Here is a 19943-nt window from a genome sequence, read left to right on the forward strand (position 1 = left end):
TCACAGCTCAAGGGATACATGTGAAGGAATGGCAGAAACTGAGTGTCACATGGACATCGAGTGAATGAGTTGAATGGACTCAACTCACTTCCTCGTGCCTTATACTCATTTGTGCTGTAAGACTTAAGAAAAGCCTGTCACCAGCAGCTTCGCTGTCATCTGCTTCAGAGGACTCATTTTGCTCTAAAAGAGCTTTGCCTCACCCCCCCCACACAGCCCCCACCCCACATCTTCGAGCAATACTCCTATAACAAAACTTCTTCTCATCTCTCCTTTGTGTGGCGCATGTCTTCATTCTCTGAAGTCACAAGACAAGAACACTGTCACTAACTTGGTAATGCGACCATGAATATCCTTCACTCTAGCTCCTAAGTGGAAGCTTACTTGAGGCTAGCCTCAATTTTACTCAATGGTCCCTGCCCCATTTCAGTATCAAGCACATCACAGAATGCACGAATATTTTCAGACCAAGTCACCATTTGGATTAATACAAATACCAAATTGCAAAAGTCTTAATGAGTGAAGTGTTAAGGCTTTATTACAGTTGTTATCTTCTTACTTTCCTATATAATTTTAAGCCACTGAATCATGATCCATTGAAGTCTCTGATACTAATTTAATTTCCTACCTTCTGCCTACCACTGGCATGAGGTAGGCCCTTGGGCAGTTTAAGCTCCTGACCTACTTCTGCATTTCTTTTGTGCTCTGGAAGGTATCTCAGTTGAGAAAGCACTTTAAACTCTAAACAGGCAGTTAATCATTGTGGCTCCAAGGGCTTTCTTGGAGCTTTTGAGATGGAAGTAGAACTGATACAAATAAAACACATGGGCAACTTTTATTACAGAAATCATGAGGGTGGGCCAAGAAGAAACACATTCTAAGTTTATGTAAGTCTCAATGACTCAATTATTGGAAAATTATTTTCCTGAGAGCCTAGTGCCCTCTGTTGAAAATGGGAGAATGAAGCTCTATAGGACCCCTTATACATTATTGAAAAGGGCATTGAGATTTTGAATTCATATTAAATACTTGGTGTATTGAATTAACCATACCTTTTAAAACAAACAGTTCCCATTATTTATTAGCTAAACATGTATAGTAGTAAGTTTTAGCTCATGTTGTTGGAATATCAGAGTTTGAATTTCTGTTGAGGTGGAATTATGTTTATAAATTTTACATATTCTTATGTGTTTCAAATAAGCGTATGAATTTATTGATATGAGTAAGGGGTCAAGCTAAAGATCCAAGCCAGAGAATACTTAACTTTCATAATTTAAGCCTAATTTGAATAATGTTACTTCTTTCTAAACTTTTATAAATGAGAAGCTTTTCTATTTTGTCTCTTAGCCAAAGAAACTTAAGGAGGAAAGGCTTACAGAAACTTAAACTTATAGCCTGTCATTGATTGAAATCAAGGCAGTACATTCAAAGCAGAAACCAGGAAGCAGGAACTAAAGCAGCTGTTGCTACTGGCTTGATCCTCTACATCTTGCTCAAATTGCATTTTTATGCCACCTACGACTACCTACAAAGGAATGGCCCTACCCTGAGTAGACTGTTACCCCCTCAGCACTGTTAATCAAAAAAAAATGTCTCGCATACTTTCCTACGGGCCATTCTGAAGGAGGAATTTTGTCAATTGAGGAATGAAATTTGTTAGACTTCTGTATACTGATGGGATAAGTCTGAAAAAAAAAATTCATTTGAAGAAATTCAATAAGTTATTTGTCTCTACTTCACCCGCTCCCGGTGTGTGTGTGTGTGTGTGTGTGTGTGTGTGTGTGTGTGTATGTGTGTGTGTGTGTGTGTGTGTGTGTGTGTGTGTGTGTGTGTGTGCATGTGTGTATGTGTGTGTGTGGATGATGATTACATCACTGCAGAGTGTGACTGGATGCCAAGAGCTAGAGAAAAGCGACTTTTCTATTCACTTGGAAGTGCTTTAATGAAGGCTTGTCAAGATTCCCCATCAATGACCTTCCCCTCTTGACTTTTTTCTTTGGCTCATCTCTTACTTTGAGTGATTTTTTTTTAAAGAACAAAACTAAGTGCAGACAGATCTTTGAGATAAGTGGAGGAACTTATTTTAATTTCTACTTCATGTCAATGCCATCCCGGATTGTATTGGAAAGTTTTGAAAACTTAGCCTGATATTCTGTGGTGAAATATCTCTCAAAGGATCCCAGCATTTCCTAAGGTTTTAGAGAAGCTATTTTAAAACATTAGGAAAGAAAAGAAAACTTGTAGGTGAAGGCAGGCATTAAATTAAGTGTTATAAACTGAGTTCACTTTACTTAAAATAGGAATTCTGCTTTTCAAACACAAAGCATATTGAAATACTACTATTTAAATAGATGTGTATGCTGTTTACACATTTTCTTAGTATTCTGAATGTTTCCTGCATTGTAAATAGTTCGGTGTTCAGTAACAGGAAGCCCAACAAATTCATGAAAGTGTTTTTAATTTTGAGAAATACTCATTTTTCTCAGAGAAGACTGATTTACTTAACTCCTAAAGGCAGAGATGCTAATTTCGCAGTGATATTAAATATACCTAAAGACAGTAGAGCCTGTCAATAGAACTAAAAAGCTTTTTTCCTAAACTGTATCTTTCCTTTTACTTGTTAAATGTTCCCTCCCTTTTCTATGTTTCCTTGAATAAAAAAAAATCTTCATTTGAGCTAATGAGTTTCTCCTTCTAAATGCAAACACATCCTATTGAGAATAAAATTCTCTTTTTCATACAGGTTTTTATATGAAATACTTCAATCAAATTAGCAATTTTAGGGAAACATGGATTTTTTTTTAAAAAATTACAATTGGAAGCCAGACACAAACCCAGTCTGGAAAGAAGAGGTAAGTATGAGGTTCTATCCCTAGCTAAGAAGCTATTTGCAACTGATAAATACTAGATGATGGAAGGTGCTAGTGGAGCTAAATGGGCTTAGAAACAAAAACGAACAACAACAACAACAACAAAAACCCCATAACTGAGTAAACAAAGGTGGTAGGTAGGGAATGGATCGTTGAGGAGCTAGAGGCTGAATAAAATCAAATGGTATGATGTTCTCAAAGAAGTGATGAAATAAAGAGGAAAAGAAAATATACTTACTATTCATTAAGTTATTTAAAGACATTTAGATAATCTATCAGGAGGCCATGTGTAAGGATGGGATGTGTTGGAGAGGAAACCCAACATGGTAGTGTGCTATTTTGTAGAGCAAGGAGTTGCTAAGGGTATCAGAGAAGAAAACAGGAGATCAGAAATACTTAGTCCAAAGAGTAGCTGTCATTTGCTACCTTTTTCATAGTACCTCCAATCACTCATTTTGAAAATCTCTGTGCTAGTATCAGCTTTGAATTCTCCCTGCTGAGACCTACATTGAGATAGTGTCTTCCATCTTATTTCCTTCTTTATAATTCACTGTAAATACCACTTCCTCTGGCATGTTAGACTAAATTTTCCTGTCTGTTCATGAGAGTCCAGTCTGTCTGTCAAAATATTACTTTGCTTTACTTGGACATATGTTCTATTGCTCTTTCTATTTTCATCTAGTCAATTAGATGACAGTGGTTTTTCACACCACTGTGACCAGCATTTACAGTGAAACACCGTGTTGGGAGGGAGCACTCTAGAGATAGCTAGAAAATGCTTTGTTCAGGAACTGAAACTAATGATTCACTGAGTGTCTATAATGGGGCAGATTTTTATACTATCTTACAACTTAGAAATCTAAGATAGAATGGACAATGAAGAGGATTGTTGGTCTTGAATCATACACTTGATAACAAAAGGAACTGGAGGCTTAGCCTACTATTGTCCTCAAAATAGGTTTATCTAAGACGCTTATAAAGAACAGTGTCTGCTTTAATTTAATGGCTTCCCTCACTGGCAACAAGAAGAAAGTAAGGACAGAAACAATAAAGTAATCAGTAGAACTAACTTATTACATCTTAATGAGTCTACTTATTATAATTTAGTAAAAATTATATGACGGAAATATGATTTTATTACTTCACCTTTATAATTTCCCAGGATACTATGACACCGTAGTTACTTTAATTATTCTTTGATAAATGAGTACTATATTGAGTTGTTTGGGCTACATGTTTAAAAAGTGTTATGGCAAACTTGACAGAGGTTTTCACAAGACCTCAACCCTATATGAAGTGCTACAGACAACTAAGGAAACCTGGGTACAGGAGAGGTTGCCTTCCCCATTGAGAAACACACTAATTGATTGTCCAGTGTCAAATGATCAGACTTGAAAATGTGTACACAGGTAGCATTCTATAGTCTTAACAGTTTATATCTAGAAACATATTTTGTGTGAGTGAATGTTTATGATTTTGCATGTGTACATGTTTGCATGCAGGTGTGTATATATGTGTACGTATGTGTGTGCATGAGCATGCAATAGCAATTAGTGAAAAAATAAGAGACCATGGTCTCGAAAGGCAAGTGAAGGAAGGAATATATCAAAGGATTTACAACAGTGGTTCTCAGCCCTCCTAATGCTATGACCCTTTATGGTCCTCATGTTGTGGTGACCTCACAAGTGTAAAGTTATTTCATTGCTACTTTACTATTGTAATTCTGCTAAGCTTATGAGTCAGAATGTAAATATCTGATATGTAGGCCATCTGATATCTGACCCTTGTGAAAGGGTCCATGTGAGACACAGGTTGGGAACTGCTGATCTAGAGTGAAGAAAGGGAAGGGATAAATATAATGTAATTAGATTATAATCTCAAAAATTAAAAAAATAAAAAGTAATGGCACCCCAAAATTACGTTGTCCCCAAATTATAATCCTATATCTCAAGGAATCGATAAGGAAATGAAAATAATTCCACTTGAATATAAATACAAGTAATTTACCTAATATGATTTTATTCATCTATTTACCTGTTTATTTACCATCATCATCACCACTTAGCCACTCTACAAATAGATATACAATATCATGGATATAAGTTGTATATGATATAATATCGAAATAAAGTTGTCTTTGGACACTGGAAATTTGGTACAAACTCTGTAGCTTGCCAAATGCACTTGGATCTAAACCTCAGAAATAGGACAGATTTGATAGAGAGAAGGACTGCTGTTGTTAACCTCACAGTAAACAAAACTCGAGGTTGTAGTCATCCATCATCAAGACAAAGGGCAGAGGGCACTGCTGGACCACCCTACATGTTTGCTGACAAGGAGCCAGAGTGTAGTGACAGGCAAGAGAGACAGACAGCCTGGGTCGTGTAAGAATACTCTGAGGTGAGATAGACGTAAGAGTCCTCTTCAGCATGTGTATATGTTAGATTGTTTTTCAAGACCACAAAAAGAGTTGATTCTACATGATACATTAAAGTGGGTTCAAGTGGGTAAAAGTTATAAAAAGTTTAAATAAAGTTAAACAAAGGAGTTGACCTATTATTTTAAAAAAAAGTTGTTCTGGGAATAAGGGCTGCAAACAATGCTGATACTTGGAAACAGCCACATTAAGTTTCCTGGTTGAGCTAGATTCAAGGCGCACCAGGTCACTCAGGCTAAGCATTAAAGCAGAACAAGAGAAGAGAACTGTATAACTGATGTGTGGCGTTTCCTATGGCGACCAAACTCTGGGAAATTGAAAGTGTTTCAGAAGAAGGTTCTACTAATCTTTAGAGATTAATCTGGAGTCTTTCCTTCCTATACTGGATCACTGTATGTTTAAAACATTAATTTTAACATCTGTACTTGATATTTTCAGGAACATATTCTGGATGCTAAATGCCAACTGAATATAATTACATTCTGGCTATTAGCAAGTTAATTTTCACCTGTTGTAACTGAAAATTCTAGGAACTGTTATGCACCAGTAATTATGTTCTGAATTTATTCTCTGGGGCCGAGGAGGGAGATGGGATCTTAATTAATAAGGAATAAGTTTTTATAAACTAAGGAAATGAAAGTAGAATGTTATAGAATGAATGGCAATTTTTCAACTATAATCTCAAATTTCTTTCTTGAATTTTATAGTTCTTTCTATCAGTTAATTTATTATTTCTAGTGAGTGGGAAACAGATGTGGATATTAAACTAATTTATTTGTATGGTGTGGGGTGATTCTCTTCTTGGCAGTGAGCTGTGCCAAAGAAGATCACTCAATGAAAGAAATGGGATCTGAGGAATCCACTTCTGAGTTTATGCCTTTGAACTTAAACCGAAAGCAGTGAGAGTTCCAAATAGAAAAGGACCCCAAAGGAAGGAGAGCATCCACTCCGCTCCACCCACCACTCTCCTTTCTTCTCGAGCAATGTTAAGAAATAATTTTGTTTGTAATGCACATTTACTTTGAAGAATCAGTTTTTAGAAAGATACTCAGAATACCATGAACACTGTCAGTAGCCTATTTACATTCATTGTGGATAACCAAATATAAAAATTGATATTGATATCATTCTTTTTCATATTACTTGGTTGAAGCTTTAGTCTCCTGACCTCATAACTGTTGATTGGAATGAGGATATATGACATATAAAACCAGTAATTAAATAAATCATGTTTCAGAACACATATACAAAGTCACAATTAACAGGTGGACAATATCCACTTATTTTCAAGTAATAGGTTGTGTTGACCAGAAGGAAGTTATACTCATGCTTTGGTTCGCAAGATGCCTTTCAGTTAACTTGGTACTGAATTCTCATGTCCATGCTGATCAGTTACTAAAGCTAAAGGCATTATGCTGTTGACCAGGAGGCATTTGTTCAAGTGTGCAGGGCAAAGAGAAGTCTTGATTTAAAAGACAAGGTGAGTTAGTAATAGCTGATGAGAGTGAGAAAGACAAGGAAGGAGAAATGAAGGGGGGAGAGACAGGGCAATAGAGAATGGAATTTTAAATACTTCAGGTGTTTGCAAGTAGAAAATTTCAGGGTGAGAAAGCACTGATTTTCAGTAAAATTTCACAATCAATGGAGATAATGATAGGTACAATTTACAGAGGACAGATTACCTTTCTGAAACAGTGTGGTTCAGCTGAGGTGACAGCTGGCAGTCAAAGAAGCTGCACAGGTGTTTTTTATTGCATTAATTTGATTTCTCTTTGGATTCTGTTTACTCAGTATTACTCAATTTTAGAACTCTGCCCTAAACTTGCTCCTCAAGCGGTATGTGGACTTGTATAGACTACATCTCACGTAAAACAAAGATCCACGGACACAAAGGACTAGACCTGATGAATGCTTATTCTGACTTTTATCTTTTGGCCACCTTGGAAAATAAATGGGAGACCAACAAACTGGGAACGAAGACAAGCTGGAGTAAAAAAAATCCCTTGTACCACAATTTATTCACCTTTATCAAGATTATTAAAATGACTCTTTAAGTACCATCAACCCTTAACACTGAGTAGGGAAGTGGGTCACAGAAGAAGGGAGTCCTCTCTCTAGCCTCTGTAGTCAGCAGGTCAGCTGTCACAATGGTCCTCTCATAAAGAGGTTTAAGGCTCTGGTTCCTCTATGTATTACTCTGTGTCATCTATTCCATTCTCCCTTTCTACATAACAGCATCTACAGAAATCAATTTCAAACACACATGTACCTGTAACAGGAATATTTAAGACAGAGAAGGAAATGGTTTTGTCTCTCCAAAGAGTGTGAGACTACTGTCTTGGTGAAGACAGTTCAGAACTCAGACATAGGCAAGCTATCCCAGGCTTCTTAGAGGGGCTGGTGGCACCAGCATCTCCAAAGTTGTCTCTAGAAGTAGACGACAGGGTTACTGAAATGAGAAATGATGTGCCTTTTCATTTTTATTCAGAGATGTTGTAAGAGAAACATCACAAGGCTGTGTAGCTCACCCATTTTACTGGAAACCACAAGAAGAGAGAAACTGCTCAAAACAATGGAAGACACACAAAATGGAGAACTCTGCCAGGTTCTCTTTTCTTCAACTTCAACTGTAGGACAAAAGGGTGGGCTATGCCTGAGTTTCCCAAGGTTGTCATTTTTTAATAATATGGAAGTGGCTATCACAAAGAAGATAAAGCTTATTTAGAATTAAGAATCTTCAGGCTCCCATCACCATTAAATATCTATAAGGGAGAAAGCTGTACAGAGAAGGGGGTAGAGATATTCTATATGATTTCATTGACACAAAAATGTCAAAAAATTCTGGGTCAGAAAAAAGGTTTAAATTTCTGTAAATTTTAAATCATCTATTTTTTTAATGAATTCTTCAGCAACAGTTAAGTTTTGGAGGTAACTGTGATCTCATCATAGAGGTTTCCCCTGGAAATGAGGTCTTTACAAGAGAAATGGAACTAGGAGAAAGCTATAATAATACCAGGATCACCAATAAGCTTCCTACTTCAATTGTTTTACTCTCCTAATTTAGATTTAAACACATTTCTGTACGTGGACTCACATTTGAAATCAAAGAATAGTGCATGGCCACCTAACATTTTAAGTCTTTAGACTGTGTGTTTGGAAATGCTATCTATACTCTGGGATGTTCTCAGCTGATAATAATTCTTAGCTTAGTCCCCATCCCATGAAACATGGAAAACCAGCTGCTAGGCCTGCTCTCCTCCTCTCATTAGGTAATTCTCTTTGAACTGTGCTTGCCAAAAGCTCTATGTTACAAGGGCAAATGAGCAGAGAGCATTGCTGCTGCACTTCCTTTCTGTTCTACGGTCTGACTTTCATCTCAAAGCTCAGGCTAACTGGAGGGCAGAAGGGGATAGAAGAGCTGAACCATCTTGGCAACAGATCCACTTTTATCTGTGCCTCAGTTGCCATGGCAACCAGGCAATAGCTATGAACCCCAAGCTAAATTATTTTTGCCAATTCCTCCTGACCACTCGTGTGTGTGTGTGTGTGTGTGTGTGTGTGTGTGTGTGTATTGCTGACCCAACTTCTAAAGAGGATGACATTATTTTTCTTTTCTTCCTTCTAAATCTGTGAATATACAAAACCAAACAGGAGTTTGCTTTTTTATCCTTTGGAGCAGTTATGCAAGATTGCTTTACCAAACACGATGGCTGTTGTATAGCGGTGTCCAAGGTTTCGTGAGGAAATATTATTCCTTCATTATCAAAACTGCATAAATGTGAATATTGAGATAAATAAAGTACTTTTACTAAAATGAAGACCTATTTTGTTAGGATATATATTATTGAGTGATTTTAGGCACATTTAGATACAGGATCTAATGAAAATAAACAAAATTAATTTGTTGCTTTAAAAAATTTTCATCTTTGCTTCTAAAAATAATAGCAGCCTTATTTATATTTTATGTATATATAATATAGTGCATACTTATAGAAGATAATTACTAATAAAATATTTAGTTGCCTTTGTTCTATACCTCATCCTTACTTAAACTGTAGAATGTATTTACTATGAGAAAAAGCTTGAAATCCTGAACTCGTGTTTTTCAGTATCAAGGTTTTGAATTTATTCAAATGCAAAAGGAAAGCCTTGTTTTTATTTCTGCAGTAGCCATAGCGCCTAACACTGGCTTACCCTTAATCGTACCTACAGATGCTGAATCTCTGTTCAGTGTGCTTTATGCTTTCCTGCAAAGTCCAGATATACTGTTTTCATTTCAATGTGCATTTATACAAGTAGTTTATCAACCATGCCCAGAATATAGAAAAAATGCTGGATGGGGGTTTCTGCTCTGCTTAGCCAAAGTTGATGGTATTCTATAAATAACAGAAAGATAATGGGTGCAAATCAAATGTCATATCAATTGGCAGTATTCAGAAGCATTTTTTCCTTCTGTGTTGCATTTCAAATTTAATTTGTAATTTTCTGATTATTGCTATTTCTGGCAGTTCAAGATGATCTGCTCAGTTCTGTCGAAGCTTACATGATCTTTAAATCTATTTAGATACAAAAAGTTTAGAAAAAACACATTAATCATGTGGCATAAGTATTGTGAATCTTTTATTTTATAGCCTCAAATGATAAAGAATCATTTGTTAAAATAGTGTTGGGAATTAGAATCTCGAATTAAGTGCAATTTTAACTTAACAGCATTATTGAAAAACATTGCTGTGTACAAAATGACTTTTAATGTGTAGTTCTGTATGCAAATTTTTTTAAAAAAGGCTATCATTAGTCTTTTATCATTAGAAAGTTTAGTATTTACATAAAGTGAGAGAATGTCAAAAGTGTTAAGAAATTTTGTATGCCATATCCTAAGATGATAATTTTAAGTATTAGCTAACAGTATTAAATTAATGTTAGTTTAATGTTAGCATTAAAATCCCTCCGTTATAAATCATGGTAAATTATAAATAGTTCACTTGGATTCATAGATTTAGAGTGAAAATATTATGCATACATTTTTATTGTATAAATTAATGAAAAGTAAGATGCTTTAGTCTTTGAGTTCTTTTTTCTGTCAGTAATAGCATTGTCACCTCAGTTTTCTGGTAACTATAGCACACAAACAAAATCCTAAAAACTACCATTCTGATAGAAACAGCCTGAGCAGATGATTGTGAACTTCTGCAAGGGGGGATGGAAATGAGCTTCCTTGTCAAGGTGTGTCAAAGCCTAAGAGAAAGCACCCAGCGTTCCGTCTCTGTTTCTGTAGCCTCACATGTCTGAGTTCTTAATGTTCTAAGTATGAAACTCAACCATGAAGACACATTTAAAGCATATCCAGCTGCCATGATGGTTTCTGATGAGATTAAGCATGCAAAAATAGAAATAATAGAATCATGGAATGCAGTTTAGAAACTGAGGCAGTCACTTAGAGAGTCAGATGACCTTGGGTGGAAGGGGACTTTTATATTTCACTATGTGTCCTACACAAATTCTTTCATCTCCCTTATGAAATGGGCATAATAATACTGTAAACTAGTTATTATGTAGATTAAACTTGGTTTGCCATAGACAATTTATCAAAGTCTCTTAAATAGCAATATATTGATCACTGTCAGCTCTTATTAAATTTGCCATACTTTTTATTTTCATACCATAACATACAATGACTGTTGAACACTTGAAATCTACTTTGGCTTAAAACCTACATAAATGGTCTAAAGATTGCAAGTATGTTTTTTATTGTGGTTTTGTTTCAAGACAGGATCTCTCTACATAGTTGTGGCTGTTCTGAAATCACTCTGTAGCTCATGCTAGCCTAGAATTCACAGAGATCCACTGACTATAGACCATGTCTGCCTGTCTTTGTCTCCCCAGTGCTGGCAATTAAAGGCCTGTGCCTTGTGATTATATAGACTTTTAAACATTGACACATTTCTTTATTGTGACCTAAATCTTTTTTGTGTTAATTAAATCTATTTTTCTCCAGTAGATCTACAAATAAAATCTTGAGGACCAATAATAAAATTCATGCTTTCTCTAGATGGATGACCATGTCCTCATTCATGTAGGTAGCATCTTACATCTTATTTTCTGATAATATCTATGGGGATTTCCATTAAACTCATCAGAAATTCTTCATAAACAACCAGCATTTTGACCAAATTTGATTTGAAGGAAACTGGAGACTCTCTCTAGTTACTGAAAGTCATGTTAGAGTGCTTATCATATTTGCTCTTTTTCATGGTATTATTCTATACTGTTATATAGTGGTTCTCCAATTAGCTAATAGTACCCTCTGTTGGCATACTTGGTATAATTCCCTTATGGAATTCTACTGCATGTTTTGATATTATACCATTGATTCTGGATTTTATACCTCTGTGTTTTAAAATTTTCCCAGCACTTAACATATTTATATTTTATGTCCATTTCAGTATCAGTTATACTGTTAATTTTAATGCTTATCTTCGTCCTTGTGATGAGTCTCTGCTATTTGGTGCCCCTTCAGCACTGTATTTTAGACTCCACTACATTTTTGTGGCTTTTCTCATCAAAGAACTATGTTTTTACTACAAGGATGATCCCTACACCTATACAGACTGACCAGGGTTCTTTTTTTCTTTGGGAATCATATGGACGCTTGAAGATAGAAGGCATTTACCATTAGATTGCCATCTGTGATCATTACTAGAATCAGGAGGCATCTGGGGATCTTGCTTTCCTTAGGTCATGAGCAAAGTCAAGAAGAAGATAGTCTGGCTAAGAATCAGAGTGAGTATAGTCTGCTCCTTCATTTCTCTGCTCTGTCATGTATTACGCTAGGCACTAGTGACACAAGCAATCATCCTCCATCCTGTAGTTTCACTTTTACATGTGACACATTCCAGATTCTTCTTTCAAAACATCACATCAGAAGCTTCTCAAGCTTCATAACTAGGCTAACAGGCTGCATTGTTTAACTATCATCCCTCAGTTTCAACACAGGGTAGGGTTCCTTTCCTAAAACCCTCTGTATCTTTTCTGTGCCTGTGATGTAATTTTTCAAACTTCCTTGTAACACCTATATAATATACCTGTCTGCTTCCTTCTCCAAGGTATAGATATTTCCTATAAATCTAAATTCCCAGGATGTTACATCGTATATTTTTTCAGCAAATTCTTGTCCAATGGGTAAATAACTTTATGAAAAAATGGATAATGGAGTGGGTACCAATAGGCTCTCTTCTGCAGAGAAACTCAACTAGATGGAAAGAAAAACAACTAACCAGTTAATTCTAATTCATTGTGTACAGGAGACTTAGAGACAAACAGCAAGGGCAAATACTGTTTTTTTTTCCCCATTTATGTCACAGTCTGGTGATGACTGCTCTATTGTTGGTTTGCTAAGGAATAATTAAAATCTGCCTTTGAATTATTAGTGGACAAAAATTTGGCTTCTTTGAAGAAAGCACCTTGTGCAAATCTATTAACACACAAGATTTACCAAAAAAAACAAAAAAAAACAAAAAAACCAATTGCACAAAACCTATATATTGATCATCTTCTGACACAGACTTTCTCCAAGATTAACTAAGGAAATAACGTTTTAGCTCATTACCCAGTTCATTTTGGTGACAGGAAGACAGAAGATGTTGCATCAAATGAATATGTAAATTTCAAAGACATCTATGAGCAAGAAACTCCCCAAACACCAGGATAGTCTCAGAGTCATAGGATAGTCTCCAGGTATTTTAATGCAGTATTAGGCTGTACATTGGTGGTTAATGTTTTTGTATTTGATCTTTGCCCTGTTTGCCTTGGCATTCAGACAATAAAGACTTGTTATTAAGTGCCAATGTAGAACTGTTGCAAATCAGGGCCATTGCTACTTTGACTCCTCCTTGTTTCCGGAACTTCTTGGCATTTGCTGGAAGTTATTACTACAAAACATGGTCCTTTATAAGAAGGTACCCATGTTAACCTCCTAGCTACCCTGAGAAGCCTGTTCCTGCTTTTTTCCTGGGGAAATTTGGAAGCAAGAGAGGTATAGCCCAAATTTTTGGAAAGACGAACCCTTTTGTTGGCCTCAGATGTATTGAGGGATAAGTATTTTCTCTGTTTGGACTGCTATTATATAAAATACTGGTAACTGAACAGCATATAAACAATGTACACTTATTCACTTTTAGTTCTTTTAATTCTGAAGGCGGGGAAGTCCAAGATGATATTACTTGCAGATTTGATGTTGGATGAAGGCACAAACATCTCTGTGTGATAACAGAATAGGACCCAGAAGCCATTTCTTAGTCTGTAAACTATGAGGACTACACACTAATGACCTAATAAATACTCAAAAGTCTCATTTCCTAACTACACAAGTTGTGTGTGTGTGTGTGTGTGTGTGTGTATGAACCTATGTGTTCAGGTATTTTTGCTGCTTTCAAACTTGATCAGAGAATTTTCTCTTTTTTCAAAGAGAATTTATTTTTATTTTTAAATATGTGTATAAGTATGGGAAGTAAGGAAGTACATTCATATCATGCAGTACTTATTCTGGTTGTATGTAACCTGAATAGGGTGCTGTGAACCAAACTCGGGGTCTTTGGAAAAGCAATACATCCTCTTAACTGTTGATCCATTACTCCAGCCCCACAAATGCTTCTCAATCACTGTGGGTATAGGCTAATGAGACCATGCTTGTCTAAAGTGCTAAGAACAAGTAACTGAGAACAATATATCAAACCAGACTCAGAGGTTCAGGGGACATTTTAGAAAAGTGGACAGAAAAGACGTAAGAATTGGAGGGTGGGGAAGAACACTGTGAAATGATGGCCTATGGATGTAATGTGGTTCTTGTACAGTTGAATTCACAGTTACCATGGTGACCTATACAAGATCAAGATCAGCATGAACAACTGAAGAGGTATTGGCAGCTGATTCCTGCTAGTTGAAGGGCAGTCACTATAGGGTTGTTGTCAGTGGTAGATTGCCCATACCCCAGTGGGTTACCTCATACCTATGAGCATATGAACAGGATTAAATGGAATCAATGGGTATACTACTACTACTACTACTACTACTACTACTACTACTAAGACATGAAGTTTGGATGTTTTGGGAGAGTTTCAGTGGAATTGGAGAAAGGATCGAGCATGAGTATGGTCAAGGTATACATATGCACAAAATTTTCAATAAATAAATCAGATATCACTAAATTATTTACTTATTATTATTATATGAATGTATGCTATGTATGGGGGGGACACACATGCCATAGCAACAGATGGAGCTCAGAAAACAACTTCTTGGAGTTGGTTCTCTACTTTATGTGGTTTTGGGGGAATCAAATGCAAGCTGTCTTGCTTGTGCAGGAGGATGAACCATATCTCAAATCCATAATATTTAATTAAAATTGGGCTGCACACACATTTAAAAGTGGTATAAAAGATATGATAATGTTGAAACCAATATATAACATTATGGACCTAAATATATAAGCCACAGGGATTTAAAAGATGAGGCATGAGATCTTAAAATACTGTAAAATTTTGATGACATCTGCTTTGGATGGCACTTTACCAATTTGCCTACAAGAAGCCCAGTAAGGACCATCTATAACTGGACATAGTGACACAGACCTTTAATCTCAGCACTTGGGAGGCAGAGGGAGACAGATCTCTCAGTTCAAGGCCAGTCTGATCTCCAGAGTGAGCTACAGGACAGCCAGGATCACACAGAAAAACTGTGTCAAAATAAATAAATAAATAAACAAATAAATAAATAAACAATGGAGGAAGGAAGGAAAGAAGGAAGGAAGGAAGAACCATCTAGAAGGGAAATTTCACAGCCTTGTCTTTCTTGAGTTTTGAAATCCATTTGTTCTCAGTCCTTGTCGATTTGCCTATATGAGCATTTCCCCTCTTCCCTTGATAACTGCTTTGTTCCCTCATCTTCACCTTTCTGCCTTCCCTTCTTTCCTGTAGCAGACATTCGATGATGTGCACTCTACCTCTATTCTAGGAAAGCCTGAGGGTATGGCTAAAGGGAGCCTTCACATATAGAGCAGAGGAGAAGGAGAGTCATTTAAAAGCATGAATTGACATTAAGGTGAACACATTCATTATTCTGTACTGAGCATCAGAAGGAACACTTTTCACATATAATTATAATCATTTAATATCAAATCTGAGTTTTGCTTGTGTGTTTGGCTTTGCTTTTAGACAGGGTCTCAGTCTGTTTTGCTGGCTGACTTGGAATTCAAAGAGATCCACTGCCTCTTCTCATTGTTGCTGGGATTAAAGGCATACCAACTCTGACCAACTCTGAGTTTTGTCAGCTTTTAATCTTGCCTTGTTCCCACACAAGCAATTATACTTATTTCCATGTCATACAGTAAGAGATAAGAGTTAAACTTGAGCTTCTTTAACTCTGACTCCTGACTTTAAATGTGTTAGGTACTATGTAGTTTGATAAATAACTTTTGAGAACCAGCTTCAGTGTCCCTTCTGAGTCTTATTTTCTTCTCGGATCAGTCTTTCCTTAAAGTACAATTATGTCCCCATTAACCTGAGTTCCTGGGGTATTTACTAACAGACATTACAAACAGATCCATATGCTCTGTATACATCTGCTTGTGTTTCCATTACACTAGGATTAAAATAACCCGAGGCCTAGGTCCAGCCTGTGTATGTTCCTTGGTTGGTGGTTCAGTCTCTGAGAGACCCAAGTTTCCAGGTTAGTTAGCACTATTGGCCTTTCCAGGTTAGTTGACACTATTGATAGAAACCATGGAGTTTCTATCTTCATTCAGGGCCCTCAATCATTCTCTTCCATAGTTGTTCCCAAGCTCCATCCAATGTTTAGCTGCTGGTGTCTGTATCTGTATGAGTCTGCTGCTGTATGGAGACTCTCACAGGATAACCATCCTAGACTCCTGTCTGCAAGCATAACAGAGTATCATGGTTTTCATGTGGATCCCAAACAGCTGAAGTGGGACTATCCCAAAAGCTGTTGATTGTACATGGTATAAGTTTTTCTAGCTGGGCTACCTGCTCTGCCCTCAGTAGGAGAGGATGCACCTAACCTCCCAGTGACTCGATGTGCCAGGGTGAGGAGATACCCAGAGGGTCCCCCACCTGCTCAGAGGAGAAGGGAGGGGATTGAAAGAACGACAGTAAGCAGGATTAAATGTGAATAAGTAAAAAGATAAATAAACAAAAAACAAAACTACAACAAAAATCATAAAACAGGAGCCACACTGACTTTACTCTTTCTTCCAGCAGTGGACTGATAAGGTGTGATAGGATATTGGTCCTTGTTGTAAACTAACACATAAAAGCTTGGATGCTCAAAAGGTTAAGGTCCTGGTGAAGGCTTGATGCTCCAGTGTAGGGGAATGTGAGGGTAGGGAGGTGTGTCAGGGAACATCCTATAGAAGCAGGGGGAGGGGGCATGGGATAGCGGGGGAACTGGGAAAGGGGATAACATCTGAAATGTAAATAAAGAAAATAAATATCCAATCCAAAAAAAAAGAGAGAGCTTCATTTGTTTTGTTTGCCTAAGAAAGAATGCAATGGCATTCTTCAAATTAACTTTTCAACTATTAGAAGTGAAGATACTGTCTTAAATTCTAAACTTTCATTGTTCTTTTGGAATGAGAAGATTTTGAAACATCCATTGGTCAAACATTCCTGCCTGACTCCAGTTGACTGGAAATATGTTTGTGAACTCCTACTCTACTGTTCTGGGTCAGTCGTCATCCTGCTTGCCATACTGTTTTCCTCCGTTACTCAGTCATTCCACTTGCATAGCCATGGCCCTAATTTTGCTAACATTGCTTCCACTTCTTCTTCTTCTTTTGTTTTTCTTTTTTATTAGATATTTTCTTTATTTACATTTCGAATGGTGTCCCATTTCCATGTTTCTCCTCCCCTATACCATCCCCTCTCCTCCTGCTCACTACTAACCCACCCACTTCTGCTTCCCTGTCCTGGCATTCCCCTATACTGGAGCATTGAACCCTCACAGGACCAGGGACTTCTCCCACTGATGTCCAACAAGGCCATCCTCTGCTGCCCATGCGGATTGAGCCATGGGTCCCTCCATGTGTATTCTTTGGTTGGTGATTAAGTCTCTGGGAGCTCTGGGGGTACTGGATGGTTCATATTGTTGTTCTTCCTATGGAACTGCAAATCCCTTCAGCTCCTTAGGTCCTTTCTCTAACTCCTCCATTGGGGACTCACTCTGTGCTCAGTGCAATAGTTGGCTGAGAGCATCTGCTTCTGTATTTGTCAGGCACTGGCAGAGCCTCTCAGAAAACAACTATATCAGGGTCCTGTCAGCAAGCACTTGTCGGCATCCATAATTGTATATGGGTTTGGTAACTGTATATGGGATGGATTCCCAGGTGGGACAGTCTCTGGATGGCCTTTCCTTCGGTCTCTGCTCCATACTTTGTCTCTGTACTCTTTCCATGGGTATTTTGCTCCCCACTTCTAAGAATGACAGAAGTATCCATACTTTGGTCTTCCTTCTTCTTGAGCATCATGTGGTCTGTGAATTATATCTTGGGTATTCCAAGTTTCTCAGCTAATATCCACTTATCCCCGAGTAAGTGTCTTCATTTCTATATATCTCCAAATTAGTTACTACTTATAAAGGAATTTTAAAGAGATAGATAAAAGTTGCAAGTAAATTCAAAGCTACCAAGATGATGTCAATACAATATGAATAATAATAATAGAAAAGTTCACTCTATTATATTGACTTTACTTATGACAGGAAGAAGGAAAGAACTACCAATAGTAGTGTTCTTTATTATCATACAAATATGAAAGTACATGCTATCAGAAATGACATGCATATTTTCTCATCTTCAACAAATACAAGTTGGTCACTTTCAACCATAATAAATGCACAGTATTGCCATACATATCTCAATTAGTAAGAGGTTTTGTGCAAGTAACAATGCAGTACTACCTGTGGTAATTATAATTCAGAAAAAGGTCTTTATTAATTCAATATTTCCAGGGCTTAGAATAGGGGCTGAGGTTTTATTGTGGGATGTTTATACAAAGACTGGCTGGGCAAATATACTAACTAAATTGTTTGTAGAGGAGTTGCTTACTTAGCAGTTTTAGATCCATGAATCCCTAACACTGTAAGTGCACTGTAAGCAAATATAGGTACTGCTTGGGTGGGTATTTGGACATAATAAGTATAAACCCTTGTGTCTCTTCTTTGAGGCAGGACATTTGGACAGTGCCTCTTTTTAGTGATTTAGGTTGCAATATTTATTTGAAAAACGATAAAATACTGTTGCTGTGAGATGCATTGTTTCACACTAATGTTTTGTCATCTCAGACAGCTCTCCTTTCTATTGGTTTACATACAGCTCAATTTAATGGAGTCAGTGTAAAAGGAAAGGTCATGGTTAGGAGGAAATCCCAATTAAACCTCTAAAATTCCAATATACATATCGGTTACACTTCTTTAAAAATGCTTTATAATGTAAGGGTTGACAGAAAGTCAATAAATGTCCAAGTCTGATGAATAGCTCAGTAATTAGCTCAGAGCAATAAATAAGACCAAGTTAGTTCAGATTTGATCAATCTAGTAATAGACAAAAGTTATTGCAGCTAGCTTTCTTAATTGATTTCCATAGGAGTTTTTCAATATCTCATAGTATTGAGATAGATGTCTTTCCGGCATTTATCAGAGAGAAAAATATGCTTCATGGTACAGAAAATAGCCCACCTTGCAGCTGAAATGTATAGCAAAATAGCATCTTACCTGGGTTACTTTCTCTGTCACATTGTGTGTCCTTTCTTTCACCTTGGGTGCAATAATGGTTTTGTCTGAAGAAGGAGGAGATGTATTCTTTTTTTCAGTTTTGACATCTGAAAAATTCAGAGTGAGCTGCGGAATCTTGTTAATGGTGCTGTATTTGTTGAGGTTTGAATCTGATGTGGATCCCAGCAGGCTTGACTTGATATGATTGAAAGGTCCTAGAAAAATGGAAAAAAAATTAGTAAAAATAGTGTTCAGAAGAAATAGAAAAAATAAAAAAAAATAAAAAAGATGGTCTTGAATGCCTTGCTAATGATCCATGATTGGTGTGATTCCCATGACAAAGTGCAGTCAGTTTATATGTGAACACCTTTTGCCACATAAAAGGACACATGAGAACCAGAGCGAAATTTTTGGTACTAGAAGTGCAAATGTCACCTTCGGCTATGAGTTGGCTTCTTTTATTAAGGGCTAGAAGAAAAAAAGAAAACAGAGCAAAATACATTTCAAACAAACAAAAAGCCCTTTACGCCCTGCTATTGGCTAGATTCTATCACAAGTCTTTCCCATGGGTTTTTTTTTTTCCCATTCTGGGGGTTACTTCAGGAAACACTGTCTAGGTTTAAATCAGGTTGCTTATGAAACTATAACTGTTTACTTTACACATCCCTGGTTTAAGTTACTATCTTCCACATATCACTGAGAAGTGATAGGCTAGAGGCTTTCTTTAGGTCATCTACTATCTGTATGAAATGATTCCCGGAGTTTCTACAAGATTTTTACCCAGATGAAGCTGAAGATGGTAATGTGTACATTCTGACCAGGCCTGCTCTAATTCTCTGTTGAAATCTTCAGGGTTC

General features: G+C 36.8%; 1 protein-coding gene across 2 annotated transcripts in view; it reads right to left on the minus strand.

The window, feature by feature from the left end:
- The window catches only part of Kcnh7 (potassium voltage-gated channel subfamily H member 7), a 476252-nt gene that overhangs the window by 111705 nt on the left and 344604 nt on the right, over nt 1-19943 (minus strand). For both annotated transcript variants that reach the window (XM_052181144.1, XM_052181143.1), the window contains exon 6: nt 19087-19301. In XM_052181144.1, the coding sequence (XP_052037104.1) occupies nt 19087-19301 (215 nt within the window). The remainder of the gene's footprint in view (nt 1-19086; nt 19302-19943) is intronic.

The sequence above is a fragment of the Apodemus sylvaticus genome, chromosome 5 (genome assembly GCF_947179515.1).
Source record: "Apodemus sylvaticus chromosome 5, mApoSyl1.1, whole genome shotgun sequence".
NCBI classification, from domain to species: Eukaryota; Metazoa; Chordata; class Mammalia; order Rodentia; family Muridae; genus Apodemus; species Apodemus sylvaticus.